General features: G+C 41.6%; 2 protein-coding genes across 5 annotated transcripts in view; one reads left to right on the forward strand and one right to left on the reverse strand.

Moving 5' to 3' along the window:
- Nucleotides 1–4506, reverse strand: part of ELP3 (elongator acetyltransferase complex subunit 3) — a 92385-nt gene extending 87879 nt beyond the window's left edge. Inside the window, exons 1-2 of the mRNA XM_025463000.3 lie at nt 4363–4506; nt 676–775 (exon numbers count right to left, since the gene is read on the reverse strand). Of these exons, the coding sequence (XP_025318785.1) occupies nt 676–775; nt 4363–4381 (119 nt within the window). The 5' untranslated portion in view covers nt 4382–4506. The remainder of the gene's footprint in view (nt 1–675; nt 776–4362) is intronic.
- Nucleotides 4487–13796, forward strand: part of NUGGC (nuclear GTPase, germinal center associated) — a 54166-nt gene continuing 44856 nt past the window's right edge. For 2 of the 4 annotated variants that reach the window (XM_025462994.3, XM_035719042.2), the window contains exon 1: nt 4487–4731. Coding sequence is in view for 1 of the 4 variants with exons in the window: in XM_035719042.2 (XP_035574935.1) it covers nt 4704–4731 (28 nt within the window). In the remaining 3 variants the exon portion in view is untranslated. Of the gene's footprint in view, nt 4732–7216; nt 10590–13796 lie in introns of those variants that run through there. The other 2 variants (XM_025462997.3, XM_025462993.3) reach the window with 2 other exon arrangements.

The raw sequence follows: 13796 nt of genomic DNA on the forward strand, positions 1-13796 counted from the left end.
TTCATTAGAACAGATCTACATAGTGACAATCAAATGAAAACAAAAGATGCGGAGATGAAATCCTAACTGAGGATTTAGCAAAGTCAAAGCTGAACATAACTGTGGAAAGGAAACAGATGAACAAGTCAAAGGCGCTGTAAAGTAGCAAAGGGTTGGATTAGATCAAGGACCCCAATGGTAGGGTTTTTCCTGAGAGAGCTACTGCTTCTTCTGAGACAATAGGGAGGAACAAAGATGTGAAGTGATGTAGCACAGGAGATAACATGGGCTCTGAGACAGATGATCTAATTCTAAATCCCAGTTCTGCCAACTACCAGTTCCTTACTCTTGGACAAATTACTTAATCTTTCTCTGTCTAAATTACCCACCTGTCAAATGAGGGTGATATAAGTACCTAACTCACAAAGGTTTTAAAATGACCAACTGAGCTAAGACAATGCACTACTAACAGTGACTGGGACATAGTAAATGTCAAATTAATATTAGACGCTCTTAGTACTATTAGGCCATGAGAGAATTTTGCCATAAATGAGTGACAGGGCAGAGCAGAAAGCTAAATTCTCAATTAAAATACAAAGCGTGAGACAGAAAACATAGTATTTGATAATTTCATTAAAAAGATCTACCACCTAAGAACAGGATTGCCTTCTTTTTTTTTTTTATAGATCCACTTACTTATTCAGATCGATGTCCTTCCCCTGTTCGTGGGCTTCAATTAGTTGTTTAATAACATCTCCTATGGTCAGCATCATTAGCTCAGCAGGGCTGAGATCTCCTGGAAAGATCATATTTAACAATGTAAAAAGTCACATTACTCCATGAAGTTTTTTATTTTTTTCTTCCAAAATTATCCCAACCATCCCAGATGAATAGGTCAAGTTTGCAAGACACCAAACTTCTACTGTTTATAGTTTGATTATATTTTTGTATCTTTAATTAAAACAAACCTAGCCTCACCTATACATGAGAAGAACTCACTTTAGAAGCAAACATGCTGTCAAGAATGATAGATACAGGAAAGAATACAGAAAGAATCTAATTGTACCAGAAAGCACCAAATTGGTTAAAATAGCTTCCCTTTATTTCCAGAATTATAATTACTCTCAGAATGCAGTGGATAGAGCAGAAATATTTGCTTGTCCCATAAAAATGCCATAAAGGGGTAAAGTTGAAACTCAAATCCAGGTATCCACAGAAGTAATACTACAAAGCAACACAATACTACTTTGTAATACAAGCAATGTTGGTTGTCTAAAGATCTTTTTTTTTTTTTTAAGTTTTTTTTTTTTTTATTTATTTATGATAGTCACACAGAGAGAGAGAGAGAGGCAGAGACACAGGCAGAGAGAGAAGCAGGCTCCATGCACCGGGAGCCCGACGTGGGACTCGATCCCGGGTCTCCAGGATCGCACCCTGAGCCAAAGGCAAGCGCCAAACCGCTGTGCCACCCAGGGATCCCAGTTGTCTAAAGATCTTAATGCATCACAAAGATATAGACTGTCCACCATCACAACTTTCTGGCAACTGAGGCTGACTTGACAAGCAGAAGCTGACATGTTCTTACATGACCCCATCCCAATTACAGTAGATTGGTTCAAGGATGGGCACCTACCCAACTCAGGCCAATCTGAGCTCTTTCCTCAAGGGAAAAAATGCCAGTATCTCACCAGTGATAAAAGCCATGTGACTGTGGCTTGGTAACTGCCAGCAAGTATACTTCCAGCCTGTAGAGAAAGCTAGCATGCAAAGATGATGGAATCATCATAGAGAAGTCTAGGTGAGAAAGCCTGGCAGTTATGAGACCCTTTCATTTACTTTATCTCATTTGAAACCTCACAACACTATAAAGTAGTTATTGTTAGCCCCTTTTACAGATGTTAAAAATTAACGGGAGAAAAAGGTCTATTATAATCAAAGGCTAAAAGCTTTCCAAACCATGTAATTCAGTACTCCTAGAGTTCCAAAAAGGCACTTGAAGGACCATGTAACAGAAGTACGGTTGGTGGTGGTGGTGCTAGAAGAAGGGAGAGAGGGAGGAGAGGAAGGAAAGGGAGGGTCTCTTTTTTCATTAAACCAAAGCAGCTTGGCTTTTGCATATTTAATATATTGAAACTCTATGTAATAATTTGGAGAGGAAAAGAGGATTCAGGTGATAAAAATAAAGATTTGAAAACCACTTGTATAGCTCTTGAGTAAATCAAAAACTAATTAGAGATGCAAATTAGTAAGAAAAGGCTTCATGAGGGAAATGGCATGGGGGTCTTTAAAGAAAGTGAACAGTGGACAAGCAAAACAGAGGGCAATCCAGAAGGAACAACGGTAGGTATAGGAATTACTTATCTTTCTGAAAGAGTGTTGCCTAACAAGAAAATATAGGCTATATAGGCTTTCTTTTCTGACAAGGTTCGATAAAGAACAGATTACAGGGTACACTAAGTACTAGGCAAAGGCATTTAAATGGAGTGGAGAACACTATATTCTCAGTTTGGGAGTAAAAAGATGAAAATAGTGTTTAAAGAAAAGTACACAAAATAAAGAAAATGATACAAAAATGACTCAGAAGGTGAAAAGAATACAAATAATTTGACACTAAACAACTCTTGAAAGGCAGCAATGTAAAATAAATAAATAATTAAATAATAATTAAATAAATAAATAAATACCCCATGAGATTTCAAGTGAAACATTTGGACAAAAGGCTCTCACCCCTAGTTCCCAACCCCTACTGGCTGTGTGACAATGAGAAGATCAATTACTTCTGTATTCCCATTTCCCATTTGCCTGCCAAATTGGGATGAAACATACACATTTGACAAGAGTACTGTAAGAATCAACAGAAATAACATACAGGAAAGCCAAAGTGCTTTCAAATATTAGTTATTGATGAAGGTGGATCAGGAGGATGGTGGCCAAAATGATAGGTAATAAATTATCTGAAGAGGCAGGGCTGTTGACAGGTGAAGGGAAGAGCATAAAGCTATCTGGCCTGAGGAAGAGCAAGGCAGAGGGAGGAGATGACTACCTGGGGGGCATGCGGTTTGATGCCACAACACAACTTCAGGTAACTTGTACGTCAGGAGCCGTGGTTCCAAGAAATAGCACTTGATGCCCAGAGGTATAGTGATGAAAGGCAGACTTTTTTTTTAATTGTATTTTTTTGGGTACACACAGACAGCCTGACCATATTTCCCCTTCCTATGGACAATTTTGGGCTGACAAAGTTACTTACAGCTCTTTGAACCTCAGCTTCTTCATCTGTAAAGTGAAAATGATACTGGCTTCAAAATTATTAGCAAGGGGATCCCTGGGGGGGCTCAGTGGTTTAGTGCCTGCCTTGGGCCCTGGGCGTGATCCTGGAGTCCCGGGATCGAGTCCCACACAGGCTCCCTGCATGGAGCCTACTTCTCCCTCTGCCTTTGTCTCTGCTTCTCTCTCTGTGTGTGTCTCATGAATAAATAAAATCTTAAAAAAAAATTATTAGCAAAGGATCAACAAATAGTAGCTATGCTTATCATGGCCATCAATCATTATTAGACCGACGGCTCACATCGAATATACAGAGATAAGTTCAGAACTTGCGAGAAGATAACTTTTTTTTTTTTTTTTTGGCGAGAAGATAAGTTGAAACCTGACTCCATCCTGCTGAAAACGGGAAGATGGAATCGCTCCATCCTAAGTCAGGAGGTAATACAAACGAGAAAAACCACACAACTGTCCCACAGAGAACCAAGGACTCAAGAGTTTTTTCCTTTTTGAACCCAGATCTTTAAAAAAAAAAACCAAAACTCAAACAAACAAACAAACAAAACAAGTGAAATTACCCTAAAACAAAATTTAGCACATTAAGAGACCCGACAGCACGTTAAATCAACTGACCACGTTAACTCCTTGGACGGTATACCTCGGAATAAAGCTTTTCCTGCCACCTATGCCAAAGACACCACGTGACTGCCAAAAAAGAAAGAGAGTAAGGACAGGTTTAAAAGGCCCAACAGGGGCCACCTGGGTGGCTCAGCAGTGGAGCATCTGCCTCCGGCTCAGGGCGTGATCCCAGGGTCCCGGGATCGAATCCCACATCAGGCTCCCTGCACGGAGCCTGCTTCTCCCCCTGCCTGTGTCTCTGCCTCTCTCTCTGTGTCTCTCGTGAATAAATAAATAAATCTTAAAAAAAAAAAAAAAAAGTGCAACAGGTCAAACCAGAAGGGCTGGAGCCGACACACACACCGATGGCAGGTGGCAAGGCGACTGGCTCAGGCAGAGGATTTCCGCGGGAAAAGCTGCGTCAGGCACCTGCCCGCCCAGGTGTCTGCCCCTTCCCTACCTCTCCGCGCGCTCCCTCCTCCTCTCCCCTCCCTTCCGTACCTTTCCGCTTCTGCCTCATTTCTCCGCGGGCCGTCGTAGGAACCACCACACCACACGCGACGTAGCTACCAACCCTGACCTCGGGGGAAAGGTGACAGCCACAAAGCAACCCCGGCCTGTCGTAAAATGACGGTCAAGGTGTCGTAAAGCTGTTCCCCCAAAACGGCGGGCGCGGAGGCCCGCCCCGCCCCCCGCCCGGTGGCCGCTGGCGGAGCTGCAGGAGGCGGGGAAAGCGTGCAGCCCGGGAGGTTCCCGCCTGGGGTTTAAGGGCTGCAGGATGAGACCCTCTGAACCCACGCAAAGGACAACTTGGGCGTCGGGAAGCTCGACCCGGATGGTAGATGCGTATGACAATGCTTGTGAATAGAGGTTAGTCCGGAAAGCCTAAGTGAAAAGTGTGGATGTGGATGGTCTCTAAATAAGGAGCCCAGGGTGTGCTGAGTCCAAGGAGGCTGGGCCGAAAACCCAGAGGAAGATGGCCTGAGGACGAGCCCTCTAGTCTGTTGGAAACTAAATTCAGAGCCTGGAAGAGACCGTGCAGGAATCGAGTAACAGCCTGAGTTGCAGGCTTTGTTGGACTCCAGTTCATCACCCTGGTCTCAGATAAATGGCACGAATATCACGGAGGCTATGGAGAGCCCTCCAGAAAAACTAGCACACACGTGAAATCTTGCAGAGTTTGGAGGCAGGACTTGGGAGAAACGTTTTTCCTGAAATCCATCCATGATCTTTGCTCCCGGACCAGAAATTTAAAACTCTCGTTAACATAAAGACAGGAACACAGCATGGAGCCTGCTTCTCCCTCTGCTATGTCTCTGCCTCTCTCTCTCTCTCTCTCTCTCTCTCTGTCTGTCATGAATAAATGAATAAATTAATCATTAAAAAAAAAAAAGACAGGAATAGGTGCCATATACAGTCATTTTCTTCCCGCTAGATTCAAGGCTTTGACTTCAAGTCTTTGACCCCACCATGACACCAAAACTATCCTGGTCAAATTTTGCAACTTTACATCAGACCAAATCCAGGCGTATTTGTCAGTCCTTACTGTCATCCTGGTACCAATGGACATGTTAGCTTCCTTGAAAGTCTTTCATGATAGGGCCCCCGCCCCCCCCCCCCCCATTCTTGGGTTTTCTTCTATTTTTTCTCTACCTCACCTCCAAATACTGGTGTACCGTAGGGTTCATTTCTCAGCCTCGTCTCTCCCTGAGTGATCCCCAGAGTACCAAAGCTTTAAACACCACCTATCTGGTCCCATTTTTTTGTAGTCCAGCCCCAACTTCTTCCCCATTTGACATCTGATTAGATCTGGGTGTCTAGATCTGGGCATCTCAAACAACGTGTCCAGATCAGAATTCTATTTTTACTCCACATCTGCTCTTTTCCCACTCTTCCTTATCCGAAGTCTCTGTCATGCGCCTTACCACTCTTTTGCCTCACACAGGAGAATAAGTGAATAGTACAGTGGTAACTTAAAAAGAGGTTAAGGTGGACCTTATTCAGAAAGTGACTTTTAAAAAGATTCTATTTATCCATTCATAAGAGACACACAGAGAGAGGCAGAGACACAGGCAGAGGGAGAAGCAGACTCCCTGCAGGGAGCCGGATGCAGGACTTGATCCCAGGACCCCAGGATCACAACCTGAGCCAAAGGCAGACTCTCAACCACTGTATCCACCCAGGTGCCCCAAGAATGTGATATTTGAGCTAATATTTTATATACAGATATCAGGGGGAAGAGCAGTTCAGGTAAAGGGAACCAGTAGTGCAAAGGTCCTTGGGCAAGAGGATACCTGGTAAGTAAGAAAGTAAGAAAGCTGCTGTCAATGGAGCACTGAGTGAGCAACATGTAATAGAGATCAGAGAAATGACAGGGTGGAGTGAAGGACAGAACCGTTTATATAAGACCTTGCAGGCCAGGGCTGGCTGGCTCAGCAGTTCGAGTCCTGCATTGGGCTCCCTGCATGGAGCCTGCTTCTCCCTCAGCCTCTCTCTCTGTGTCTCTCGTGAATAAATAAAATATTTTTAAAAAGAAATAAAAAAAGACGTAGGCCATTGTAAAACCTTTGGCTTTTATTCTTGTTGACATGGGGAGCTATTGGAAAGTTTTTAGCAGAGCTATGATCTGATTTATAATATAAAATTATCTCTATTTGCTGTGTTAGGAATAGACTTGGAAGTGGCGATGGGAGGAAGCAGAGAGATCAGTTAGGTTATTATCATATCTATGCTGAAATTCCCAAACTTAGCTACACATTAGAATCACCTAGAGAGTAGTGAAAAATCCCAGAGCTCAGATCACATCCCATACCAATTAAATAAAAATATCAAGGGGTGGGAGCCAGTCATGTTTTAAAGATCTTTGGGGATTCCACTGCACAGCAGAGTTTGAGAACTACTGAACGAGCCCAGAAATGATTATAACTTGAATCAAGATAATAAGCTGTGGAGGTGATGAGAAGTGCTCAGATTCTGAAAATACATTGAAGATTTCAACAAGCTTTCTCGACAGACCAGATGTGGGATATGAGTAAAAGAAAGTCATCAACATCAAAGGTGACACTGAAGCTTTTGGACATAGGGACTGGAACCATGTAGTTGCCATTAGCTGAGATGGAGAAGCTTGTAGGCAGAGTGGGGTTTTGCAGAGGGAGGTGGGGGAGGAGGTCAATCCAGACATGTCACGTTTGGGATGCCTAGTGAGCAGTAAGCCATGAAAAAGGTTCAGGCTAGAGATACCAAATGAGAGTTACAGGTGCATAGGTGAAATTTAAAGCTATGAAACAGGATAAGTGTGGAAAAAGAAAGAAGAGACTAAAAGACCAAGCTTTGGGTGTGTTCTATTTTTAGCAGGTTGAGGAGAAGAGGAATAACCAGCAAAGGAAGCTGAGGAGGTGCCCCCCAAGAGGTGCGAAGAAAACTAAGAGAGTTGTGGTTACCTGGGAAAGAAGCAAAAGTACATTAAGGAGGAGGGAGTGATCCACTGGATCAAATACTGCTGTTGAAGGGTCAAGGCAGATGAGGGTTGAAAAGTGAGAATGGTAAAAATTAACAAGACAGGAAACAACAAATGTTGGAGAGGATATGGAGGAAGGGGAAGCCTCTTGCACTGTTGGTGGGAATGTGAACTGGTGCAGCCACTCTGGAAAACTGTGTGGAGGTTCCTCAAAAAGTTAAAAATAGATCTGCCCTATGACCCAGCAATTGCACTGCTCGGGATTTACCCCAAAGATACAGATGCAGTGAAACACCGGGACACCTGCACCCCGATGTTTATAGCAGCAATGTCCACAATAGCCAAACTGTGGAAGGAGCCTCGGTGTCCATCGAAAGATGAATGGATAAAGAAGATGTGGTCTATGTATACAATGGAATATTCCTCAGCCATTAGAAATGACAAATACCCACCATTTGCTTCAACATGGATGGAACTGGAGGGTATTATACTGAGTGAAGTAAGTCAATCGGAGAAGGACAAACATTATATGGTCTCATTCATGCGAGGAATATAAAAAGTAGTGAAAGGGAATAAAGGGTAAAGGAGAGAAAATAAGTGGGAAATATCAGTGAGGGTGATGGAACATGAGAGACTCCTAACTCTGGGAAACAAACAAGGGGTGGTGGAAGGGGAGTGGGCAGGGGGATGGGGTGACTGGGTGACGGGCACTGCGGGGGGCACTTGGCAGGATGAGCACTGGGTGTTATACTATATGTTGGCAAATCGAACTCCAATATACAAAAAGAAAAAAAAGAAAATTGACTAAGATCATTGGGGACTTTGACAACAACAGTTTTATGAAACTGTAGATGTGAAGGCTTGACTAGAGAAGGTTTATGATAGATTGACAGGAGAGGAATTTGAGACAGTGAGTTTAGACAACTCTTGAGATTTTACCCTCAAGAGGTACAGAGAAATGGGGTGGTAGCTGGCAGGGAAAATGATGTCAAAGAAAGTGGTTATTAAAATAATAAAGGGGCACCTAGGTGGCTCAGTCAGTTAAGCATCTAACTTCAGCTCAGGTCATGATCTCAGGATCCTGGAATCTAGCCCCATGTCCGGCTCCCTGCTCAGCAGAGAGTCTGTTGGTCCTTCTCCCTTTCCCCCTCCCCCTACTCATTCTCTCTCTCAAATAAATAAAATCTCTCACAAATAAGTAAATAAAATCTTTAAAATGAGACAGTAATAAATAACAGCCAGTTTTTATGTCAATGGGAATAATCCAATGGAGGTGAAAATTTGATGACTTATAAGAAGATAATCTTCCTAGTCCTGCAGTTGGAGAGAGGGGATGAAATAAGGTGCACAGGGGAAGGGATTTGCTTTTGATGGGTATATGGATAGTTCCTCTATCAACAGGCTGGAAAGCAGAGTACACAAGTGCAGATTCTCATAGATGCTTGGTGTGATGGTGGGGCTCTGTGGAAGTTTTCTTTCAATTGCTTCAGTGTTTCCAGTGAATTCAATGAAAATGCAGCCTGGTAGGGGCACGTGGGTGGCTCAGTTGGTTAAGCATCTGCCTTCAGCTACGGTCATGATCCCAGGGTCCTGGGATCCAGCCTCACATAAGGCTCCCTGCTCATGAGAAGTCTGCTTCTCCTTCTCTCCCTCTGCCTCTCCTCCTACTGTGTTCCCCTTCTCTCAAATGAATAAATTTTTTAAAATCTTAAAAAAAAAAAAAAGAAAACAATGCAACCTGGTAGATTTCCCAAACTTTTAACAGACCCAGCATTCAGTGTCCAATAATAGGTATGAAGGACCACCATAAAGAACCCAAGCAGCTTTAAAAGTGATCAAAATTAATTTTAGTTATTAGGTACTTTAGTAGTACCTCTGATTTAAAATACAGTTAACTATTAAAGCAAAGAAACAGCCAGTAGGGGGAGAGCTAAGCATGTGTCACATGAATACAATAAGGTGATTTTGCCCAGAAACATGAGATCCAAGACTAATGATGGTATTCAAGTTGATTTTCTTTGCTTTGAACTTTATACTGGTGTTTCTATAGTTTTCTTATGGAGGAGGCATACCATCTTGCTAAAAGTTCAAAGCAATTTTTAAGATTACAGTTTAAATATTTATCTCTAATTCTTTTTAACCTCTTTGCTTTCTGAATCCCCACTTTGGATTAAAACATACCCACAGTTTCTGAGAGCTATCCTAGTAATGATGGAGTCTGCCTTTGAAGGTCAAACACAACCTGAAGCTAAAGGTTAAAAAAAATTGCTTTTTCCCTGTACTTGATGTGATTGTTTGGATTGCCAAACAGCAAAATAGAATAGGTTCTACTTTCTTCTCCATCGGACAGCATTTAAAAAATATTTGTGTTTCTGGGTTTTTTAAAAGATTTATTTGTTTGTTTTTACAGAGACAGAAAGAGAGAGAGAGTGTATAGGGGGAACGGCAGAGGGAGAGGAAAGGAGAGAATCTTAGCAGACTCCTGCTGAGCAAGGAGCCTGATGCAGGGCTCGATCTCATGACTCTGAGATCATGACCTAAGCCGAAATCAAAGTCGGATGCCTAACCAACTGAGCCATCCAGTTACCCCTGTTTTTCTTTTCTTTTCTTTTTTTAAATATGGATGTAAAATTTAAGTTCCAGAAAAAGTTCTTTAAAACGGTATGATTCTACAAACAATCCAATGTGATTTGGTTTTTGTGAACTTTCTACAAACAATCCAATGTGATTTGGTTTTTGTGAGCTTCAAGATTTTGCTACCAAGTGTCAGTTTATCTTTACCATCTCATGTCATCTATCTCATGAAGTGGTCTTGTATTGGGGGGTAGAGAAACCTGTGCGTTTTCTCTCTTGGAACTAGGGCATTTTCCCTATCTGCTCAACAAGTTAGATCCATCAAAATAAATTTCCCCTTCAAAGAAAGGATGCTGCAGGGTGGATGCTGCAATTTATTTGGAAAGAAAAATAAAATAATAATACCTACCTGCTTATAAGAATAAGGCAGAGAAGGATGTGAGATCCCCAATTCACATGCAATTTAAGTCTAAATGAGAGGGGGAAATAGCATGAATCAATTTCTGAAGGAACAAAACATCATAAATAGCCCTCGGATGGCAAGTGAGTTTCACTTCTGCTTGTGTGAATGTGGTTTGTGACTGGGGCCACACAGGGCTATATACCCCAGCTGGTTCCACGTATCTATACCAAGGCAAAGAAACTGCAACCATCTTCTCTGTGGACTCTAGAGCCGAAGCAGAAAAAGTGACATCTGGTAAGTTGTATAGTTGTATCTCTTATGTAATTTATGCTGTAATATCTGGTTGATTTTAAGAAATAGATTTCAGATTTACAGAAACATTGAGAAGATAGTACTGAGTCCCCATAGAAGCCTCACTCAAGTTCCTCTCTAATCTTACATCAGAATGGTATATTTGTCCTGATTAATGAACCAATATTCATAGCAATAACTAAGGGCTATACATTATTCAGATTTTCTTAGTTCCCTTTTTTTTTTTTTTTTTTTAAGATTTTCTTACTTCTTTCCTACTGTCCTTTTTGGGTTCTAGGATCCCATCTAGGACACCATATTACATTTAATCGTCATGTCTCCTTAGGCTCCTCTTGGCTGTAACAGTTTCTCAGACTTTCTTTGCTCTTGATGATCTTGAGAGTTTTGAGGTTAAGATACTCTGTAGGATTCACCCCTATTGAAATTTTTCTGTTTTTCTCATGATTAGATAGGAATGATGAGTTTAGGGGGAGGAAATCACAGAGTTAAAGTGCCACTCTCATCACCTCACATCAAGGGGATACACAGACCATTTGATCTATGACTGTTGATGCTGACCTTCATCACATGGCTGAGACATGTTTGTCACACTTCACTACTGTAAAGTTACTTTTCTCCCCTCCTTTCCATACTGTACCCTTTGGAAGGGAATCACTCTGTAAAGCCCACACTTAAGGAGTGGGGGATTATGCTCCCTTTCCTTGATGGTAGAGTATCTACATAAATTACTTGGAATTTTTCTATATGGAAGACTTGTTTCTCCTCCATCTCTTAATCGTCTTAAAGTAAGCTTTTTTTTTCCTTAAGGAAAGTGAGTTACACTTCCGGGTTGGTTTAAGTGAATTTTGAGGCTATGCAAAGACCAATGAACTAGAATCTGGACAATCAGGTTTTAGCTTGAATTTTACATAAGTGTGTGATTAGGCAAGTTACTAATCATTCTTCCCTTCCAAAAGAAAAAAAAAACCAACAACAAACCAGTAGTTTCAGTCATCATTAAGGGTAGTATTAAGGTCATTTTTATTAATTAGTTAATTAATTTTATTAATTTCTTTGAGAGAGAGAGTTGCATGAGCGAGGGGGAGGGGCAGAGGGAGAAGCAGACTCCCTGCGGAGCAGGGAGCCTGACATGGGGGCTCAATCCCAGGACCCTGAGATCATGACCTGAGCCAAAGGCAGACACTTAACTGACTGAGCCACCCAGGCACCCCTATTAATGTCACCTTATTCCTCACTAGCTTTGGCAAGCTTGGGGGAGCAGTATGAGAGGATTCAAATTCATCCTGTTAGAATCTGATAAAGTACATTATGAAAATATCTGCTTACTTTGCTTACTTATTCATCCAGGGTGGGAGAGGAAGGAAGGAGAAAATCATGTTATTCCAATAACTCCTTTACTATATCTACTTCTGGGGGGTGCATTTCTCATGTTGCACATATTAGCTCATGTATTAATGCTGAAAATATAAATCTTATCCTTTGGGGATTCGAAGGTCCTCGTTTCACTTTTGGTTCTGAGCTAATGTATTTAAATTGGTTTTTTGGCACATACCTAGTTTGGAAGAGTAGTGCAATGTCCAACAAAGTGGTTAGGACATGTTGCCAATACTAAAGGTACTTAAAAAGAAAGGACATCAATCCTAAATGTCATCAGCATTCCATAAATGTATTAAGAATCCCCTTCTCCTTATTTCATACTCCAGCTCACCTCCCTATGGGAGGAGGATAAAACTTCACCAAGGACTCTTAAAGGACAATGGGATAGAACTCTCAAGGTGACTGATCAATGTGTACAAGAGTAGAGTCACTTTATCAGTGAAGGTGGCATATGTACCCTCAAAACTAAATATACTTGGCCCAGGTGAATACTAGTATTAATTTCTAATTTAACCATCCTTGCCAAATATTCTAAAAATAAATAACATTTGTACAGATGCTTAAATGCCTACAGACCAACTGTATAATGCAATATCACATTTAATCATCGCAATGAACTCCTGATATAGATCTCTTTATATTTTCAGTTACTTTTATTTTTTTAAAGATTTTATTTATTTGAGAGAGAGTGTGTATGTGTGTTCACAGAGAGAGAAGGAAAAGCAGACTCCCCACAGAGCCTGATGTGAGCTCGATCATGACTTGAGCCAAAGGCAGATGCTTAACTGACTAAACCACCAAGGTGCCCCACACTCTCATTTTATATGTGGATGAACTGAGGCTTACTGAGGTTAGGTGATTTGTTCAGTGTTACATTGTAGTCCTGGAACATGATCCACAAATCCAGACATTCTGACTCCAAATCCTGAGTAATTTCCACTGCATCATTCACATTTTGGAATGTAAGCCCTGTGTGTGTAGATGCCTCCCCCATTTTGTTCCCTGATGCATCCCTGACACCTAGGAACATTGCCTGGCACATAATAGACACTTGACAAATATTTGTGTTTTTTTTTTTTATAAATAATTTATTTATTTATTCATGAGAGACACAGAGAGAGAGAGGCAGAGACACAGGCAGAGAGAGAAGCAGGCTCCATGCAGGAAGCCCGATGCGGGACTAGATCATGAGACTCCAGGATCACACCCTGGGCTGAAGGCAAACGCTCAACTGCTTAACCACCCAGGGATTCCCCCTCAACAAATATTTGAATAAATGAATGAATGAATGTAATTCCTGCCATTATTAATCTTGCCATCTAAGATACATTTGAAAGATGCACTGCAGTTCTTCAACAAATACTTACCTGAGGCTTTCTAGGGACCAAGTTCTTCCCATATTCAATAAAAGTAGGGAATAAACCAGTTAAAGATCAAAATATCCCATAAAGGAAGTTTGCTAGGCTGGGCATTTTTATTTTTTTCTTATTAGTGCTTCCTTTGGTGGGGGAGGGTTGGTAGGAGACAGAAATGCAAGGAAAACAAGGAATCATGTTATCAAAGGTTAATGGTGCAAAGCAAGGTAGGGTGAGATGAGATTCTGGCTAACGAGAAGAGCTAGGGGAAGAGAACAGGATGTTTGCGATTCTTAAGCACATTCAATTCTACATCCGACACAGAAGGAATGCAGTGAAAGTGTATTACTCAATCTCTCCCCCAACCCCATATCTCTCTCTCTCTCTCTTTCTCTCTCTCTCTCTCTCTCTCTCTCACACACACACACACACACACACACAGGCTTGTTTTACTTCT

The sequence above is a fragment of the Canis lupus genome, chromosome 25 (assembly GCF_003254725.2).
Source record: "Canis lupus dingo isolate Sandy chromosome 25, ASM325472v2, whole genome shotgun sequence".
NCBI classification, from domain to species: Eukaryota; Metazoa; Chordata; class Mammalia; order Carnivora; family Canidae; genus Canis; species Canis lupus.